The 22266-nt window shown below is 38.3% G+C and overlaps 1 protein-coding gene across 3 annotated transcripts in view; it reads left to right on the forward strand.

Moving 5' to 3' along the window:
* The first annotated feature begins 3307 nt into the window (after positions 1–3307).
* GLRB (glycine receptor beta) overlaps positions 3308–22266 on the forward strand; it is a 1402573-nt gene continuing 1383614 nt past the window's right edge. The window contains exons 1-2 of one of the 3 annotated variants that reach the window (XM_044079822.1): positions 3308–3405; positions 4364–4503. In XM_044079822.1, the coding sequence (XP_043935757.1) occupies positions 4382–4503 (122 nt within the window). In that variant the 5' untranslated portion in view covers positions 3308–3405; positions 4364–4381. Of the gene's footprint in view, positions 3406–3505; positions 3681–3728; positions 4129–4363; positions 4504–22266 lie in introns of those variants that run through there. The other 2 variants (XM_044079823.1, XM_044079821.1) reach the window with 2 other exon arrangements.

Genomic DNA, 22266 nt, shown 5'->3' on the forward strand with positions numbered 1-22266 from the left:
AAAATTAAAGTTTTGGAATGGCCCAGCCAGAGCCCAGACCTAAATCCAATAGAAAATCTGTGGGGTGACCTAAAGAGGGCTGTGCCAAGAGGTGCCCTCGCAATCTGATAGATTTGGAGCGCTTTTGCAAGGAAGAGTGGGCAAATATTGGCAAGTCAAGATGTGCCATGCTGATAGACTCCTACCCAAGAAGACTGAAAACTGTAATTAAATCAAAAAGTGCTTCATCAAAGTATTAGTTTAAGGGTGTACACACACAACAAAGTATTAGTTTAAGGGTGTGCGCACATGCAACCAGCATAAAAGGACACATTAAAGGTGGGAAAAGTTTTGAAATTATTTATTGTGGTCTCATTTTTTATATCACAAAAACCTGGCATTTTAACAGGGGTGTGCACACTTTTTATATCTACTGTGTGTATGTGTGTGTGTATATATATATATATATATATATATATATATATATGTTGATGACTGATTGATGAGTATAAGAATTGTAGTATTCTAATTTGGCTTAGTTGCAGTCTGCAATTAATATAAACTTTGGAAATAAGCTCTTTATGTGTGTTTTTAACAACAAAAAATAGTACATGCCAGAATCATTATGCCAATAACTTGATTACTTGCCATCTTTAAAAAAACTATTTGGCCTATGACAATAAGCGTAAAAACTTCTTAACTGCACTGAATTTATAACTTCTCGTATCTGGCATTTGTAACTTCCTAACACTATTAATTATTTGCATTTAGTTACCAGGATAGCCTGACTGGGAAATGTTTTTCATTCATACCTCTCAACTTCTTAGTGCAAGAAATATGGACAAAGCCTAAAATAATGGGTGGACAAAGGTCCAAAAATAGGTTTAGATTTTAAATATTGCTCTCATAAACTTATAAAATTGCCAGAGAAAAAACAGCATGTGTGTCACCATGCATATGAAGTCTGAGACTTAAATGTGTGTCATTACTTAGTGATTTCAATTCACAGAGGAGCAGACCAAAAATAGGAGGCAAACATCTGGACATTCTGCAAACATCTGGGCAGTTGAGAGGTATGTTTTTGTTGTGTTCTCACTTCTTAAGCTGGTGCATCAAAGCAGTTGATATGTATATATACATAAATATATGTATATATACGTGTGTGTGTGTGTGTGTGTGTGTGTGTGTGTGTGTGTGTGTGTGTGTGTGTGTTTGCAGACTTATGGACTGAAAACAGCCTGGGTGCTAAGGTATACCTAACCTGCCACTGCATACAGTGATGTGCTTTGTTAATGTGTGGATACTTGCAAAATTTGTAATTTTATTATTAGGTTGCTCCAGTTTACCCAGCTCAGAGGAGTGAAGGTTCATGAAAATTGATGAGGCATACAGGAGACTAGGGAGTAAAGAAAACTAAACTGAAGTCTTAGGTGCATATTCTATTAGTAATGGTTTCACTTTGTAGAGTATTCCTAATGTATGGTTAGCTGTTTCAACTGCATGTTGAATGTGCTGATTGACTCTTAATCTGTGGTTATTATTATCCTCAGTAACTTTATATTTTTTACTCAATTCCAGTGTTATTGACTGATTATAGTATTGTTAATTTGCTGTAGTTTGAGTGTTGGGTTTGAAGCAAAAATATAATTTTATTTTTATTTAGGAACTGCTTAGATTGTTCAAACTCTCTTGGTTATGCAATGAAAGTGACAATGTATCTGAAATCACTGTGAGAAAAGTGTTATTTAGTACCCTAAAATTATATCAACTTTTGGTTGAAATATTTTATGCCATATAAGGCAACATGCAATATATTTTCATCTATACTGTTGTTTTTAAATGTGTATAAAAAGTTCTTAACTTCTTGTTTTACAAGTACAGTGCACACTCAGGGAGTATGCATAACACACAATTACTTAACTCCAGGACTCGGTGGTAATGCCATATATATTGTAGATAGGTGTTCAATGACTGCTTTGAGATTATTTCCAATTGCAGTTTGGGCAAATAAACGAACAGTGGCAGGTGGATAAAGCAGTAAATTAGCGACACTTTTTAAACTCTCTTACTCCGAGTTGTTTTCTAAACACAACACATTCATTAAAGTTATATGTTTTTGCCAAGTGTTTTGGGTTTCTAATAACATAACAGGAATGGACCCCATTCCTAAGTCAGTGTACAATTTGAGTTCATGACATTAGTACTGTTTCAGTTTTTGCTTTTAACCAACATTGTAACATGTTGAAAGAGAATAATAACGTGCCTGAACCAGTGGTTCTAATAATCAGAATTTATAAAATTGTTGAGTTAGACTAAAAAAAAAAGATGCTTTCCTTTTTTGCCTTAAAGAAAAGTGTAGAAAGTGCTCATAGTTCATACCTATAACTGACACTGAGAAGTATAAAATATAACATTTGTGGTACTAAAACAGCAAGTCCACAAAAACATATAGTTAGGGACTCTGGGTTGAGCAAGTCTGAGATTTTTGTTGCAAGCTTTGAATAAACCTTGATGTATCTAAAATCCTGAATCTTATTTGCCACAGCAGTATAGTTCCATGCCTCTCAACTGTACACATTTCGCAGAATGTCCAGATTTTTTACATATTTTTGGTGTGTTCCTCCTAAAATCTGTACTTTTCTGGCAAATAGCTGAGGATTGAAGTAATTAAATAATGACAAACATTTGAGTTTAAGACTCCACATCCTTCAGAAAATTCATGCTAATGGATTAATAATCCTTGGGAGAAATTATTTCCCTTATTGAGACACTTAGGCACAATTTTATCTTCATAAGAGGAGAAGAAGCAAAATGCCAATTTTTTAATAATGTGTAACTTTTTGTCTGTGTATTTGATTGTTTTCCTTTTTTCATTATTTGGTTTGAGGCCATTGTACATATTGTAAATAGTTCATTACAATTTATTCTTGCTTGATCTGTAAAGTTTATTACTTATTTGTTTGAAAAAAAATATATTTGAGTAAAAAAAAAAAAAAGAAAGAAAATTCATGCTAATGTAAAACCTATTATTCTATCAACTTTTTAAGTTTGTAAGAGCAATATTTAAAAGCTGTCCCAGTTTGTGCCCCCAAACTTTGGCCAGTTCTTCTGTTGTTTTTTTTTCCCCAGCTGCATTACCTTAACACACCCCCACACACACAAAAGGCAAGAAATGAATTAACATTTTGACTGCAAAATAGCAAGTTTTGCGGTAACTTTACACGTTAAAACGGAAAGCAGAGTACTAAATTCCTCCATTCACCTGCTCACTTTTTCAGCAGTGATAACGGACTGTACTTTGATGCAACGGAATCAATGGCCAGGCACCGCATATCCCAGCATGCAACGCAATCCAACCTGACAGCTGTTTGGTTGGCAATGGGTTTCCACTACCGCTGAGCTACAGCACAGGAGATAACGGACACGGTATGTTCATTGTCATTTTTTAATATTTATATTGTGAGAGCAGATTACTTTACTCTTTAAGGGGCGACGACTTCCTGCGTATCAGCAATACTGAGTTTTCTGGGAAAACAGTGTGCTGTCTTATACCGTTGTACTAAAACATTAGTGGCACAGCCATATTTGTATGTGTAATACTAGGTATAGAAACATGATGTGATTGGAGGTCAGAAGTAAACAGAGCTGTCAGTGTCCAGTACTGTACATAGGAGTCTCTTTCCGATGCAGCTTAAATACAAGTAAGTCGTGTATCCTGCCTGGTTGCTTTTAAACGGTTGGAAACCCAGCATTCCAGTACCTTAGTGCGCTGCATTGGTAGTGACAAGTAAATGTTCAGGTAGATTGGCAATGTAAAGTAATTTCTTCTGTAAAGGCCTGCCTTATCGATGTTTTGAATATACGTTAGTACTGGTTAGGTAAAAATACTGCCATGTCTTCTCCACACAAGGAGGTGTGCGTGTAGTGAAATTCTTGAAGAATGTGGATCATTTAAAACGTTTTAGTTATGCAGTGCATTTCGCCCCGTGGAGATGAAGTTTGATGCCATTTGCACATTAAGATCTGCTTCCTGCAGCTCCTTCTTTCAATTCCTTACATAACTGAAAAAATACAGCTTTTTATATTTAAACATTACAGTTTGGCTTTCGGATGTTTTCCCACATTTTTGGCTTTGTAGTGACATGCACGGTGAGTGGGTGTGTGTTTAATGTACTTTTGTTTGTTTGGGAAAACTATGTAATTATAATGTTTTAAGTGTTTGATGATTTTTCTTTCTTGTACACGAGGTAAGTTTGTCACTGAAACTTCATTGATTAATTGCACATGGTTTTGTCATGCTAAAACCAATAGCCTAAAAAATCTCTACATATTCCTTTTTTCTTTTCAGAAGTGACATTTTGTGTTTTATGTTATTATTCTTTAGAATTTTAAGGAATTCAAGATGAAGATTATAACAGCAGCTGCTCTTATGTTCATCATCGTTTCGTGGGTTGAAGAAGGTGTTTTCTCTGAGAAATCATCTAAGAAGGGAAAGGGCAAAAAGAAGCAGTATATATGCCCTGCGTACGTTGTCCTTTTTTATATTTATTTATCTTCATTTCTTTGACTTGAAACACTTTTCTAAAATTGTATAAATATAACCATGTGCCACAGGAAAAAGCATGGCTGACTGATTTAGTTTTAGTTTTGAAGGATGAGTTCAGTAGTGTATATAAGCTACACTTTAAATGTATAGAACATTTTACAAATGACATTGTTATCTGTTACCTGGAGGCATACTCTGCTGTATACAGTTTGCACTCTGTTGCCTTTGAGCATAAGTTAAAAAAGTAAATGGGTTCTACTAGAACATTTTACAAATGACATTAAGTTATCTGTTACCTGGAGGCATACTCTGCTGTATACAGTTTGCACTCTGTTGCCTTTGAGCATAAGTTAAAAAAGTAAATGGGTTCTACCAGAAAGTACGCAGCTGTGAAGTAAATAAAAGCAATCAATTTACAGTGCCAAGCATATGACATCAGTTAAGATAGTTTGAATAGTAAGAATTAATGCAGTCTGTTGAACATAGCTAAAGTTACGCTGCAAGGTACCGCTATTGGTGTGACTGTGTAAGTGTTGAGAACAAGTATGTTATGAAAAAGTAAGTTTGGATACTGCACAAGAGTGCTGTGGTAAATGCAGTGAACAAAACGTTACCAGGTGCCCTTAAATTTGTCTCAGGTGAAGACGTTTCTTAGCATGATGTATTTGTGAGTTTTGTAAAATCACTTCTCATTTCTGTGCTGAATAATAATTCTGAAAGATCTGTGGGGGTTGTGCAAAGATATGCTACCCTGTTTCTGAAAAATTACATATACTGTAAGAGGTAGTTTAGAGAATGACTTTGTGTCAGGGTGAGACTGAAATACTTCAATTTATGATTAAGGGTTTATCAATGGGGACACGTATAGTTTTCACAAATGTGAATAGTTTTGGGCAAGAAGATGAACACAGTTATTTGAATCTTTCTTAATGATAAATGCCAATGTCATTGCATATTTTTGTTTTAAATGTTTACATGCGCACTTTGAAGACTCACCTTGTTGATATACTGCACAATGACAGAGGTCATGAGATGAGATTTCATAGGATATTGTAAGTTGAAGATGAAAGCATGAGGAATAGACAGGATTGTTAATACATTTGACATTCATCAAAGAAAAAAGAATGGTGCTGTTAGTGTAACCATGCGTGTTATGAATAGTCATCTTAAGTTGACATCTCATTATGCTACTTGCGTTAAGTACTTTCTGAAATCAAGTTTCCCTGAAGCTGATTGTGGACCACTGCTTGACCAACACAGACTGAAGAGCAACTTCCTTGGTAATTGTGCATTAAATACACAGATTGTCAGAGAATATGTAAGACTAAGCTCTACATGTGAACAACCCACACTTCAAGCTGCAGTGGAAAAACAAAACAAAATGTTAGTTTAACATGTAAAATATAATGTGCATATAATGGAAATGAATGGATATATTTTATATGAATGTGCATTAATATTTATATAAATAAGCATCATGCTGAGATGTAAACCAAGTCAGGCAGGCAATGAAAACTACTCATTTACTGTTCCACATGCATATTTTTTTCTTTGCATCTCCCACTAGAATGCAGAGCAGTGCAAGCACGAGTCACAGAGTACAGAGAGCATCAAATCCTGACCGAAAATGGTTATGATTACAAATGAAAAACATAGTGACAAAACATAAAATGGCAAAAAATAATTCATTAAATATAATGTAAAAATCACTGAAAAAGTGAAGCATGAGACAGCGAAGTAAATCCAGCTTTGAAAATTGTTCAAAAATGTATACATCAGCTGATGTTAAAATATAAAAACAACTGACTTTAATATCCATGAGCAGACACACACACACACACACACACACACACACACACACATTCTGTAATAAGAGCAATTGTGATGACGGTGTGTGGCATTGTGGGATTTAGTCACAGTATAGGCATGCCAGCCATGAGCCTTTGGTCCGTCAGGGAACCTAACCAGACCTTGACTAAATCCACATGTAAAGCATTCTGTATTCTACCTTTGGTAAGGTGAATGTAAAATCTTTGTAAGGGTGATGCAGTTTTAGAACATTTCCTTTTCACTTCCAAATGAGGGGGTAAAATTAACTGAATAAAGAAGCCAGGAAATTCCAGAAAATTTATTACTGCTTTTATTGGCCCAGAGCAAGTGATTAGGGTACAGTTCTGTGTGTTAGCTTACTCAGGTATTACAAAACTCATTCAGGAGTTACAGAATACTGTACACTTGACTGGGATTGGGAAAAGCATCTGAAAATGTGAAAAGTTTTTTCTTACATTTTGGAATACAGTACTTCTGGCAAGGATTCTTCTTTTAATTATACTGTGCTTTATAGGTCTACTGTTGTGACCACGGATCTGCCACATATACCACCTATTTTTGTAAAAGTACTACAGTAGCTCTGTTTTATAAAATATACGGCAAATTTCCATCCATCCAGCCACAACCCCTTTTCCGATGTTTTTTCACATGGGGTTAGGATGTCAGTTCAGCAGTGGCAATCACCTAAAGTGAACATTCACACCATTTGGTCTTGTAATTGTGTAAAATGCTTGCTGTTACCCCTTAGAACTAGTTTTATTCAATGCATGCTGAAGAAGGAATTACTGGCTACTGTGGTACAGTTACTGGGCTTTAACCATTTTGGATAGTGCAAGAGTCATAAGATGTTCCATATAATGTTGTGAGTCTTTTAGTTTTCATATTGACACTAGTCAAAATGCAAATTAAGTTCTTAAAGGTTGTACAGTCATAGTACAAAGACTCTTAACAGTGTTATCAAATTGCATTTCTGGTACTGCCTTAACTGTAGGTAGATATTTTTGACTCTAAATTCTTTCATAAATTCATAAAGTTTACAAGGCAGAATCACTGCATGGACTATCATCACCTTGCAGATACCATCCTTCATAGCCCCTGTCCTGCCTCCAGAAGGGCAAAGCACTTCAGGCCTGTGATAAATTTATGGGTGCTCATCCAACTGTCGGGGTTTGCCTTAAAGCAAGTGATGATATTACTAAAGTTCTTTAGTCTGTTGATAGGAATCACTGGGGTCTTTCTAGCTGTATGATATGTTGGGATAAATGCACATTAAAAGGGGCATTATATTTTATAATTGTATTGAACAGGGTGGAGACTAGAGGAATGATGACTTCAAATTACCTGGATGAGATATCTTTAGTAATTAATTGGGTTAGATACAAAGATTTACATACTACTGTAGTTGCGTACTGACCACAGGATAGGGATACAAATGTGGTGATGTCTGACATCTGTGTCAGTCTGGAGTATAGTAGTGTCTGTACTGTATGCTTCCCCTTCAAGATTTATATAATGTGTGTGTGTGTGTGTGTGTGTGTGTGCGCGCGCATTCGTATGTGTGTGAGAGTTCCTATTGAATGTCTTAAGTACTGAACTGCAAGCCTAGGAACAGCAAACTTTTAAGTCAAAGAAATCTTAACTTCCAAACTGTAGTATCTTGGAAAGTTTCCTCCTTCTGTGAGGTACAGGAATAAATGAACGTAGAAACAATACTAGATAAATGACCCTGGATACCTTAAGATGCCTAGCCATATACATATTTAAGTAGACGCACTAAAAAACCTCTTGCAGTCTTTTTCAAACACTTAGTAGTGCTCACCTCCCAAATTAAGCAGGAACATGCACAATAACTGCGGTATAAATATGTGCCTACCATATCCATTCATTAAGTTTAACCTTAAAGATAGCTAAATAAGAACTTTGACCTGCAGTAGTAACTTGTTTTGTAAGCTGGGAGTACATTGAGATAGGCGCCTATAGCACCAGGGAGTGTTTTATTTGTTGGCGTAGACTTGGATCCCTAGTATGGCTATTTTTAGAGACGCTGGTTTTGAGAAGAATTAAGTGGTCAAATAGGATAGGGTGCTTCATGGTTGGAAACGTGAGACAGGTCACTTTGGAGAAGGAGAGAGGCTTCTGAGTATAATGGGATTGTGATAATCTGTTGGATAGCTGAATGATTTAAAGCCTTTAATTTTCTTGGGTAGAAGAGTATATGGCCAATGATATGTTTTGATTTGTACATACCAAGGGTGACATTGCATTTCATAATAGGTCAACGGTAGGATGACTTGTTTTGGTTTTGAAGATACTGAGCAGCTGAGAGCTGCTGTGCTGCACTTTTTGTATTTAGCTTGAGATGTTTTTAGTGCACCAGGTATGAGCATAAGGAGTAGATTTAGTGGTGTGTGTGGTATGTATCCAAGCTTGTTTTGTGTGGTGATAGCATTATAGAATGTTTGTTTTTTAAGGGAAGCTGCAGAGTTAGGGTTAGCAGGTATTAGTAAGGTAGTGCAGGGGGAGGGGATTTCCCCTGCTCTCTTTACTAATGCCTGCTAATCCTAACTCTAACTCTGCACCTCACCTAAGAAAACCCATTTCTGTAAAACTGTCATTATTCAGGCAAATTAGATGTGAATGTGATAGTATTTTATTTTTGGAATGTGATAGTATTTTATTTTTGTAAGGTGACAAAAGGAAAGTGTTTTTTTTCAGGATCGTTTTATGTTTTGGTATGTTTGATTTTTGTTAATTGATTTTTTTTTAATACGACAACATAGATCAGTATTGATTCGATGTCTGTGCACATGGATCAGTTACGATGAACATGTATATGTGCATGCATAGCATGTTCTTTTAAATTGTGGTGAACACCCACTGTGCTAATAACTTTGAACTCATGTTTGCAGTAGTTCCTCTTTTAGTTTGTATAAATACATTTGTTGTTCTGCATTTAGAAATCTCGTAAGTATTAATTTCCCATGGCCTCACTGAATAAGCTGCTTTGGATACCAAGACCCTCTGAGAAGTATTGCTGATGCAGTGTCTTGGCAGCACATCAAGGAGTCTTAGTTCTTCTGCTGTGATGTATAAATCCTTTAATATATTTTACTGTCTGGTGCGTGTGCATACTCAGCATTTTTGAGTAAAGTAGCTGATGCAGTTTATGGCTGTGTGCTTTTTCCTTTGCTATTCAGGTGGATGGCACAGCATTAAATATAAGTTCACTGGTTTGGATGATGGATAGAAAAGATACAGCAGGTGTGCTTTTGGCAGTGAGTGTTGTGTAGCTTGCAGGAAACAAAAAAATCAAGACAGACTTGCATGGCAAGAGTTGAGCCTGGTTTGGATAATGCTGAATATCAAGATAAAGAGAACATCAGTAGCTGATACTGTTCATACTTAATGTTTATAATTTGCTGCATTTTACAGATGTTCTTTTTCTCATTACAGGCTTTATTACACAATTACAGTCATGATTTTACCTCAAACCCACAACAAAAATCTGAAAATATTGATAGCAGGAAACAATTGTCAGATGTCTTGTCAGATGTCTTGATTGTATATAAATATTCCCAAAACATTGCCATTAATGTCCTGTTTACATTTGTGAATGCCATTCCAGTCCTAATCATACTGCATTCATATTGAATATGATTACAGATGTGGACGGTGGAAGACATTGATTGTGATATGTAGGTTTAGGGAAAAATGTGTTTGTTTGAATTCTTAATTTTTGTCAGAGTAAAGAAGTAGTCACGTAAGTGAAAATAGTTTTCCCGCAAATCAAGAAAGTAACTGAAACAGAACAACACATCATTATCCAGTTGTGAAGCATTTATTATTTGTGTAAAGTTGTTCACACTTCAGTGTAATATATTTAAAATCATAACTTCTGCTTTCTTCGTAAGGACAACTGTATACTGAAATCTGGAAGAGTTTAAAGGAAATAAAACAAGTTTGTGCTTATTTTAGTAAGACGAGCTCTGAAAAAAATCAAGTATGACTCTGCAAATAAAACATGAAAATGTAGAGATTGTTTAGGCTATTGGTTTTAGCATGACAAAACCATGTGCAACATCCATTGCTGAGCAGCCAACAGTTTGTGTTGTGCAGTGTGTCATTGCTTTCAAACAATAGTCATTTGTGATTGTATGTCGTTATTAATGCTGTTGTTTTTTAAGTATGATTGCCCATCTTAAATTGTACTGTTTGAGGTTGTAACCACTGGCAGAGTTTGTTTGGCCGATTGTGAGTACTTAAGGAACTGAAAAGGCTTTTTTTCACTGCATAAGGGAAAGAGAAATGCGAGTGCATTTTGGAATAACCCATTACTTGATGTAACTACTAGAAAGATTTTTTTTTTTTTGAAAAGCAAGTTAACTAAATTAATGATGACTAAACAAAAAGTGCATATTTAGGATGATGGCTGCAAACTTTAGTCCATTAAGCTAGCATAGAGCTCTGTTTTACACGTAAAGAATAAAGAACTCTTGAATGGGCTTAATTCCAGTGTAGAAAATGTTTATTAAGATTGCTAGGTAACACATGCATAGGTGTGTGAGCTGATGTTTAAATGCAGAGTTAGATGGCTTTAAGAAAAAAGAGGAAATATAAGCTGCATAAAGTATGCTGACAATTGGAATAGCTAGCTGGGCCTATTAAAGTTGAATATGAACAAACTACCTCTGATTCAAATGTCAAATCAAGTTTTCTTAGAATTGGCAAGACTGATGACTCAAAGTGAGACATGGTTCAGTTGCTGATAACATGAATTTATATAGAATCATGGTTGTAAAAATCACTTGACCCCTTTAATTGTGTTTGATTTTGTGTTGTAATACAAATTAGGGGTCCTTTACAGTGTTGAATTAACATTATAAGCACAACTCTCAACAAAATGTTGCAGATTTTTGCCGCATATTTTGGTCTGCTCCTCATAAAATTTGTGATTTTTCTGGCAAATCATTGAGGACTGGCATCAGTAAATAATGACAAACATTTGAGTTTTAGTCTCCATATCCTTCAGAAAGTGTATGCTAATGAAAAATCTGTTTTTCTAGAAACTTTCTGAGTTTATGCAAGCAGTAGTGCCCAACAGGGTGTGTGTTAATGTGAAATTAACTCCCGCCCAGCAGAATTGGGCCTCTACACTCCTGGAAGGGTGTTTAATTACACATTAACACACACCCTGGATAGCATTATTGTGCTTAGAGAATGGGCTCTATGTAAAATTGTTGTTTTACTTTTTTACTTTTAAATACTATATTATTTTTTATATATATTTTGATGTAGAATAGTTCCTTTGCCTAATGTTTCAACCTTGCTGTAGTATATGTTAATGGTGTTGGAGAAAGCATTTTACATCCAAAATATAACTCTTTTTAAAAAGTCCAGGAATTTACTTTAGTTTTTGTCCCAAACTCCTAAAACGTTTGGTTTATTGCCAGTCATTGGAGACAGAAATTACTGAAGTATTTGTTTGGCCTGCTTGCTGTACTCTGCTTGAATGTTGCTGATTTCTGCCTGCATTTTATTTTGAATTGAAGTTTTTCATTTAAGGTTTGGTTACTTCTATTTTATATCTTATTCTTGTATTACATTTGTTTTAAGTTTTCTGTTCAGTTGGAGTTTTAAGAGGCCTTCACTAGGATTAGTTTAAAAAGTTAGCAAATAATACCTTTGCAAATTGTGAATAACATCAGTTAATTAGTGGGAGGGGCTGAGAAACAGCATTGCTCTTTTAGTTAGAAATATCTCTATTTAGCTGAAGCATTTTTTTTGGCCTGCTTGCCGTACTCTGTGTGAAAATGTCTGATTTCTGGCTGCATTTTATTTTTCCTCCCACCTGCCCAATTATTATTGTGTTCTTAAACTTGATGGCTTTTCATTTGCCCGCCCCTAGTATAAATCTGATTTTGGTCACTCCTCCCAGTCCCATCTCATCAGCTCATTATACTGAGTAGAGAGAGATCATTTAAGAAGGTCCACCCCCTTAGTTTCTCAACCTTGAATTTTCTTCCATTTCCTCCTTTCCCACTTAACCTAAAAAATTACACTTTATTCGGCTGTTTTTACTGTATTTGTGTTTCTTCCTACTTGCTTTTGCTGATTGTTCTTAAAAGTGTTCAATTGCATTCATTCTGCTGCATTTATTACTGCATGTTAGTAACCTGATTAAATTGTAATGGTTATCTAAGCCTTTTGATTTAAGCACTTGGGCTTCAGGCCAGTTGTTTTACATTAGCAATGTTTGTGGTCTATGTGGGAGGTGAGGGTAGCTTCTGCCCTTCTGAGCTGGGAATTGCTGGTTGAAGACTTATTGCGCCTGCTTATTTTAACTGTTTTTTTCTGAAATTGGTGCACTTTGTTTGCTGTTGCATAGACTAGAGTAAGACCTGCCAAATCTAGCTCTGTTTGTATTAAACCAGGTCACCTTATGTTGGAGAGGGTACCCTTGCACACTATAGCGGCAAGTGTGTGCAGTTAGAACTCTTCTGATTGAAGGTTGCTGGAACAGGGCTCAGTTTTAAGCTGGTTATTGGTTAATTTGTTTGTCAGTTTACTCTTGTTTGCTACATAAGCAAATTCAAGCCATCTGCTGAGCTCTGCAAAATTCAAGTAGACTTTTTCACTGCATATTGCGCCTTTGAACTGCATATTTTACCATATCAATGCTTATTTGAACTGTTTTTTTTTTGGGGGGGGGGTTGCACTTTGTTTGCTGTAGCATAGACTAGATTCAGACCTGCTGAATCCACTTCTGTTTGTAAAACTTGAGCACTGAACCCAGCCATCTTTTGTTGGAGAAGGTTCCCCTACACCCTAGTGGCAGGAGTGTGCAGTTAGAACTTCTCTGAAGGTTGCTGGAACAGGGTTCAAGTTCTGAGCTTTTTTATTGGTTATTTTTAGATCAGTTTGTGCTCGTTTGCTACTTAGCGCTGTGTTTGTGCATCGTGCACTGCCTCGTAGTGGTGGGCACCATTGGTGGTTATAGACGCAAGCACTTTTGCCTGCATATTTTCCCTTAGTACTCTGCTGGCACTCTGTTGGTGAGTTCTTGCGATTGTCCCTCACTGACAGGCCATACATTCAGTGAAGCTCCTGAGGTACCAACACAGATCCTACCCACTAGCCCTTCATATTTTTTGTCCACTTCTCCTGTCCAGTACTTTACCTGTTCCTTCCTGTCCTACTTACCTAGCTTTATGGATGGATAATTTCCCACAGTTTCTCCAGCCAGACTGGTCGACATGGGCATCCTGAGGCAATGTAGCAATTGACTCGTGTACATGACAACCCACTTCTTCTAGTCCACACAAATTTATTATGTGAGAGATGCATCTCTATCAAGAACCTAGAATCCTGTCTCTTTTGCTTACCAGTCAGTCCATCTGATACTAAGCAGGTTGTAAGCATTCACACCTCACCTACTGCACCTACTAAACCAGTAGCACATAAACCTGCATATGTGGAGGTCCTTACAAGAAGCTTACCTAAATATCAGAGACCTCACAAACACAAACATGCTTCACATAATGCATTCTCTGCAGAGCATAGTACACATAATATATCACACCAGTGTCTCACCAGCCAAGCCCCTAAGGCATAACACAAAAATAAACATCTTAGTCATAGGTGACTCAGTTGTGAGACACACAGATGTCCCTCTCACCAGGTTGGATAAGGAAAATGTCATGGTAAGCTGTTGGTCAGGTGCCAGGATCCACCACATCATACATGCACTCCTGTCTCTCAACAACATGTCTCTCTGTCTGCAAACAGCTACAGTTAACTTTGAACCTAACTCCACTCTTAAGTATTCAACTGCGGTACCACCTTTAACATTCTTATAAGAAAAGCGCAGTCCGGGTCTGAACTGTCTGCAAACAGCTACAGTTAACTTTGAGTATGTGTCTACCTGTTTGAGCCAATCTTCATTTTCCCCTGGAGAGCACTGTGCTTTGGCTGTAAGCAGCCCCCCCACCACACACATCTTCCACTTTCTCTTATTCCCTTCTGTTAGCAAATAGTATCCATAACTGATCAATACTGTGTGTTTGTTAATTTAAACTATGACCACAGTAGCCTACTGATACAAGGTTATCCTGTTTTTCCACCTGAGAAATTAAGAAAAGACTTACAGTTTCAGAGCAGTCCTTGGTCAATTGTGATTGTTTCTTAACACATACTTGTCTTGATTTGGCTCATTAGCAGCAGTACAAAGAACTGCCTGCTCACACCCTTGTTCTCCCCTCCCCCTTCCCTGTTTATTACCTTAAGACAATCCCAGAGTTAATAAATATTACCTGTGGCAGGCACCATTTGTAAAACTACAATCCACTCTGCTACAGGCCCCATGAAGGCTCAGTGTCTCTCCAGTAAGTGTTTTACAACTGTAAATGCCTATTTATGTTGAATTGTATTAGACATTTTACAACTGTATATGTTTATGTTGAATTGTGTTAGACATCTAATATGTTTTATGCTTTATTATTGATGTTACTATGGCGTGCTAGCATGTTTGTATGCACCAAGTTGTTTCTAGTATAATAGTATGTATGGTCTATTTGCATAGCTGCACCTTGTTCACTGATGTTATTCATGTAATTGTGTTGTGTGTAGACAGCTCATACTAGTGTCTAAATTATTTCTATAAGTTTGTGCTGTTACTGGTGGATAGAATCACATTAGAGAACCACGACAGATTGCTGCTCGCTATATTTTTATCTGTGGCTGCATAACTGTCTGTGTTTTTGTTTTCTAATGTTCTTCCAATTGGCTCAATATCTGCATATACTAAGTAGTGGTTCAGGACATTGTCCTGCATGTGGTAGCTATTTGCTCAGTGTGTTTTTTATAATCTTTATAATATATATTTACCATTTCAAAAGTGCTTACTCCTCTCTGTACTCTTCTTTTCTAGACCTAACTCCACTCTTAAGTATTCAACTGCGGTACCACCTTTAACATTCTTATAAGAAAAGCGCAGTCCTTTAACATTCTTACAAGAAAAGTGCAGTCCGGGTCTGAACTGTCTGCAAACAGCTACAGTTAACTTTGAGTATGTGTCTACCTGTTTGAGCCAATCTTCATTTTCCCCTGGAGTCACTGTGCTTTGGCTGTAAGCAGCCCCCCCCCACCACCACCACATGCATCTTCCACTTTCTCTTATTACCTTCTGTTAACAAATAGTATCCATAACTGATCAGTACTGTGTGTTTGTTAATTTAAACTATGACCACAGTAGCCTACTGATACAAGGTTATCCTGTTTTTCCACCTGAGAAATTAAGAAAAGATTTACAGTTTCAGAGCAGTCCTTGGTCAATTGTGATTGTTTCTTAACACATACTTGTCTTGCTTTGTGATTGTTTCCAGCCCCTCATACAGGAACCTAACAGGGTCTCTACCCGCTTCGCTCCCCACCCTGCCCCCTCTTCCCTCCCGCCCCCAGTGGTCCCACATTTATTGCACTCAAACCCCTCCCATCTTTCCAATAGCCAACCACAGCGCTAACCCAACACTACCTCCTCCATATTCCCTCTACTATCACACCTCCTCAACTGACATGTACAAGCATACCTTTCCTTTGCTCACTGCATGCACTCTCCTTGCATATCTTACATCCTACCAAAGCTCCATCATTCCCCCACTCAACCACTACCACTGTACCACTACTCACACCACCACCCATGTCTCACCCATACTCGGCTCCCCTCCCACCAGCTCAAGAACCATCCCTATGCACCCCCCCACATATTCTACCAACTATATTCCTCAAACGTAAAGCATCCCTACAACTTAACATAGTAACCCTCCCACCATACCTATTACCCACAGAGCACAATCATAAAGTTTCCCCTATAAACAAACACATTCAAAAACTGAGAAAAATAATAATCTCATTCATATCAAAACTAGCCCTAAGTGGAGACATCCACCCCAACCCTGGCCCTACCATCTCCAACCCCAATCCTCATAATCAGACTAGAAACCACAACTTCTCCCATATTACAGCCAATAGAAAGCCAAGTGACTTCCTTCTACTAAGCCTAAATATTAGAAGTATATCCAACAAAGTCCATGAACTCCATGCCACCATAGACTTATACTCCCCAGATATAGTCATCCTGACAGAAACCTGGCTAAAACATCACATTACCAGTGAGCAAATACTCCCTACAGGTTACGGCATACTAAGAGTAGACCGGCTAAACAAAAAAGGAGGTGGTGTAGCTATAATATTTAAACAACATCTAAACATCCAGATCTTAAAATCAGCTCCACAAATAGGCAATGAAGAAATAATATATACCAACCTCAAAATTAACCGAAACAAAACCATCAACATAATTGGATGCTACTTCCCACCTGGCCAAAACATCCCTCCACTAGAAAACCTCCACAGCTGGTCTACCCACCATCTCCCTCAACAAACTATCATCTTAGGTGATTTCAATATTGACTGGCAATCCTGTTCTGGCAACAATCCAACCCATCATGTACACCTTCATGGCTTCACCCAACTAGTCCAGTCACCAACAAGGATAAATAAAACTCCAGCAAGCACACTATCCTGGATTGGATACTAGTCAGTAAGAACCCCCAGTCATATATAACAGGCTGCTTATCAGATAGCCTCAGTGATCACTCCCCAACATTCCTACTCAAAAAATACCTGTACCAAGCTAAACCTGTCATCTATCGTCAAATACGTAAAAAAATAAACTTGAACCCACACATTCATCTCATCCCTCAAAGAATGTAACTGGCATGCTCTAAAGTACCACAGTCTAGATGACGCAGTTGAATTTTTTAATACTACCTTCCTGAACATCCTTAATTACCATGCCCCCATAAGATTTTCCAGAACCAAAGCACAACCCTCCCCATGGCTACAGAAAACCACTAAGTCAGAAATGAAAAACAGGGATAAAGCCTGGGAGCACTGGCGCAAAACCAAAACCCCCGCAGCTAGACAGAAATTCCTAGAACTACGCAATAGAGTCAAAAAGCTAATAAAACGGGACAAATTCCAATATTACCAGTTTGCCATAGACTTCTCACAACACAGCCCCAAACAATTCTAGTCCTCCATAAACTCCATCCTCCACCCAGGTAAAGTCAGTACCCCTCCACCTAACATCCCTCACTCCTCAGAAAATATTGCTACCTCATTCAACACACACTTCACCCAAACCATACTATCACTAGCTAAACAACACAACCCCCCCTCCCCTTCAACTAGTAATCTCCCCACTGACTTCTCTTTTTCTCCTGTACCTACCTCCAACATAAAAAAACTCTTAACTAAACTTAAACCCACCAAATTAGCAGCAGACAACCTCCCAAGTGAATACCTACAAATCGCAGCTGATGCTCTGGCCTACCCAGTATCCATCTTGATTAACCGATCTCTGTCAGAATGTTATGTTCCCACATTGTGGAAAGTCTCACATATAATTCTCCTCCACAAAGGCGGACCCCCTGCAGATCTAACCAGTTACTGCCCCATAGCTATTCTCTCTCCAGTCCCCAAAATACTAGAGAGATGCATACAGTCTCAGGTCTCACACTACCTCCTTACTAACAACCTCCTTTCCAGTACTCAGCATGGTTTCCGACCAAACCATAGCACCACCACTGCCTTACTCTCCTTTACTAACACTATCCTTCAGCATAAAAATAATGGCTATCTCTCCTCTGCTACTTTCCTAGACCTATCTAAAGCATTTGACATGGTCCCACACAAACAACTTATCTCTGTCCTCAAGAACCTATCCTTCTCACAATCAGTCACCAACTGGTTTCAGAGTTACCTGTCTGACCGCCAACAATCCGTTGTATGGCAGAATGACATATCTCCCCAACTACCTGTCTCCATAGGGGTTCCCCAAGGATCCATCCTTGGACCCCTACTTTTCTCTGTTTACACCAATAATCTAGCCTCTGCCACCAAACATGGCACACTCATCCAATACGCAGATGACTCGACCATCATCTGCTCAGCCCAGTCCCTACCCAAACTGCAAAAAGTCACACAGGAAGCCTTTTCCTCTGTTGAAACATGGTTATCCGATGCCCAATTAATACTCAACCCAAACAAAACTAAACTACTCATCTTCCAACCCACCAAACATACTCAAAACAACTCTCACTTTAACATCACAGCAAAAGAGAACACCACTATATACCCAACTGAACACACCAAATTGCTAGGGGTGGAAATAGACAATAAACAAAAATTTGACATTCACATATCCATGACCATAAAAAAAAGTCCACAAAAAAACTAGGAGCATTATACAGAAATAAACAATTTCTCACCAAAACAGCAAAGATTTCAATAGCAAATTCCCACCTTATCTCCACCCTACTTTATGCCTCTCCAGTATATACCAACCTAAGGCAATGTGATCTAAACAAGCTAGAGACTGCTACAACAAAATCGCCAAATTCGCCACAGGGGCATCCTACTGTAATCACCACTGTCTCTCACTTGCTGAACTGGGCTGGCTTGAACTCCCTCTCCTCCTTCAGTGGTATCAACTCTCACTCGCCCACAAACTAGTAAACCATCCACTAAATGTCCCATCCCTCCAGAATCTACTCCAACCCTATCGCACCACCAGACCACTAAGATCCAGCAACAAAAATCACTTGCAGATCACTAAAGCCAATAACTCTGCTGGTGAAGCACTATTCTCTTGCGCCATAGCCAAATTATGGAACTCACTCCCACCCACAATTACCTCCGTATCATCATGCACCAACTTCAAAACTTTATTAAAAGCACACCTAAAAACATGCTGGCTATGCCCTTGCAACTCCCACTCTAATATCATCCACCCCATCCAACTACTACCTTTCTTTCACCTCCACTAACTACCTTGATGATAGCAAGCTCAGATGCTCATAAGCTTAGTACTTATTATACAGCAGGAACTTCTCATTGTTACATTTGTTAATGTCTGTTATGTACTTCACAGATAAAGATTCTAGTTGTCTACTCATGTACTATGTTCTTCATCTGTAAATATGTTGTAAGTAATTTCTGTGTTTAATTGTTAATCTCTATGTAATCCAATGTAACTACTGTCTGTTTATTTTACTGTGGAGCTTTTCTCCCCGGGCCTCCGCTGAAAATGGACCCACGTCCAGTCGGACACTCCCGGTAAACAAATTTAAATAAATAAATAATAAATAAACAACAGACACTGTTGTGACTCCCTTATAGCCCATGTTGGTGTGAGTGACTTGAGACGTACCTCCCAGGATTATATGAAGAGAGACATGACTGAGCTCTTAGATTATGTGTCTCTGGCAGGTATGTCCCTAGCCTTAAGCAGCATTTTAACTTCACCTAGGATGATACCTTAATACAAACAAAAAATGATTTACTTCAGCAATTGGCTTAGTTTCTGATGTCATTCAAGGGGGATCCAGTATCTGTCAGCATAAGATGACATGGTCGATAGACCTTGATGCTGTGCCAGAGATGGTCTTCATCTGTCACCCCTGAGATTTCGGTTACTGGCTAAGGCTCTTGCCATCCCCATAGTGCTTTTTTTAGGCAATGTCAAAAGAACAACATTCCCGATGTAAAAATACCCTCTAAAAACAACTTTAGGGTTATGCTGCTAAACAATAGAAGTCTAAACCAGAAACTGCACTCACTGGAAGCAGTCCTTACCCTGGAAGATGCTGACATTTGTGCAGTCACTGACACCTGGTTTAAGGCTGCGGAGAGCACCTCAGCTGTACCAGGTTACATTTTATTCCACATGTTCAGACCACAAATCGAAGGCAAGAGAACTAAAGGAGGTGTTGTATCAGTATTCATTAAAGATAAGTACACCTGCAGTTAAACAGCAAAATTCCCTTGTATTACTTCAGGTGCAACTGACTGTATGCAAGACCCATCTTCAGGTCATTGACAGTTATATGAACCCCTCCATGAATCAGGACATCCACTCAGCTTACTTGGATCTACTTGAGTAAGTCAAGATACAACCAAACACCCTGGTTTTGGGTGACTTTAATTACCCGTCTGTAGACTGGGTAAATTATATGTGTTCTAACTCACGTCCCCAAAGGTTCATGGACTTCATTAACTCTAATGCCCTGGACCAGCTGGTTGACACACAAAGGTCTCAAACATTGTGGGCTTGGTGCTCACCAACATGAGGGACCGCTGTCCCACCCCCAGTGTGTGGCCATCCCTAGTGAGATCTGACCACAAATCAGTCTCAGTAGAAGCAACTATAACACAAGAACCCCCCCCCCCCCCCCAGCAACAACTAGACTAAAAAAACCTCTCCAAGACTAATTACAACCTCTTATGTGATGGCATAAATAGCTTCATAGCTCCTCCCCCCACTGGTGGAACAGACACCTATACTGAGTTATACAACAGCACCAGAATTATCCGTTCTAAAGACTTAAACCTTGCCTGTGATATAAATAGGACCTGCTGGAGAGATAGGTGTGTATCCCAGAGACTACCCTGTCTATGGAACAGGCTCCCCATCCATGTGAAGCAGAGTTCCTCCCTAACCTAATTCAAGTGCAACTTGGACAATATGATGGGAGACAGGAAATTCTCCCATGGTTTGGCACCTGTGTCTCTAATGGACACAGGTAACCTGTAAATGGTTCATCTCCCAGGCCCATACTTACACTTATCAAAGGTATCAGAACTTGGCAGAGATTTGGGATGCATGGCTAGGTTTAAAAAGGCCCTTGTGGTCATTAGCCTAGTAAACACATATGTACCTATGATCCAGTGCTTTATACAAGCACCTGTACTGTTGTAGTGACCCTGCCATACCTGATAGAACCAAAGCAAGATCTTCAAGGAAAAATAAACCTGCCTGGTAGACAGCTGTCATTAATAGGCTATACAATAGGAGAAAGAATTTGCTGTCCTAAGAGTAGGGAGGAACAGTCTCAAAACTGGAAACACTCCCTCCTCAACTTAAACTAGCAAGACTCTTAGTGAAGTCCTCCAAAGCTAACTACGAATCCAAATTAGCTTCCCTAAGTAAGGATGACCACAAGGCATTCTTTAATTACATCTGTAATTTCAAAGGTAAAACCCAAATTTGCACTGAACTCATAGTTATTGGTACTACATATATAGAACCTATGAATTCTTCCCTCATCAGGCCAATATTAGAGTACAATGCTCCCTTTGGTATGTTCCTTTCCAAACACCTCCACTAATTGGATAGATCACAGAGGTTCCTTACAGAGAAAATTCAGGGTCTTCAATGTCTGTCTTATGCGGACAGACTGAAATCATTGTTACTTTACTCTCTGTCATGCAGACTGCTTAAAGGCGATCTGTGCCTTGCATATAGAGCAACCTGTGTCCCAGTTTTAATGGAAATGCTGCATATTTGCAAGTCAAATGGCACACCGGTCACTTGCTCAAAGGACTTTAACCTGGTATGTGACATCAACAGAACTTCTTGGAGAGACAGATTTGATTCACAGAGTTTACCCCACCTTTGGAATAAGCTTCCTATTCATGTTAAACAAAGCCACTCATTGGCCGTATTTAAACACAATTTGGACGATTGGATGGGTAACTGGACATTCACTCCAGGGGTTCCAACTGTGTCCCTCTTGGTGCTGATTTTAGCGTCTATTTAAACCAGACATCCTTGGGAACATGGGTTGAACTTGGCGAGACTTGTAAGGGCCTTGGGGCCATCCTATGAGTTTCAGAGTTTTATTTCCTTCAGAAAATTCATGCTAACACAAATCCTTTTGTTTAAGCAAGTTTGTAATTTTTATAAGAGCAATAATTAAAACTGGTTCTTATTTTGAGCCTTTATTCCTCTTTTATTTTAGGCTGTATCCATATTTCTTCAATTGAAGGAGCCAGAGGTATACAAACCTCTT

Source organism: Protopterus annectens, chromosome 8.part0 (assembly GCF_019279795.1).
Source record: "Protopterus annectens isolate FY-2018-M chromosome 8.part0, PAN1.0, whole genome shotgun sequence".
In the NCBI taxonomy this organism is placed as follows: Eukaryota; Metazoa; Chordata; order Ceratodontiformes; family Protopteridae; genus Protopterus; species Protopterus annectens.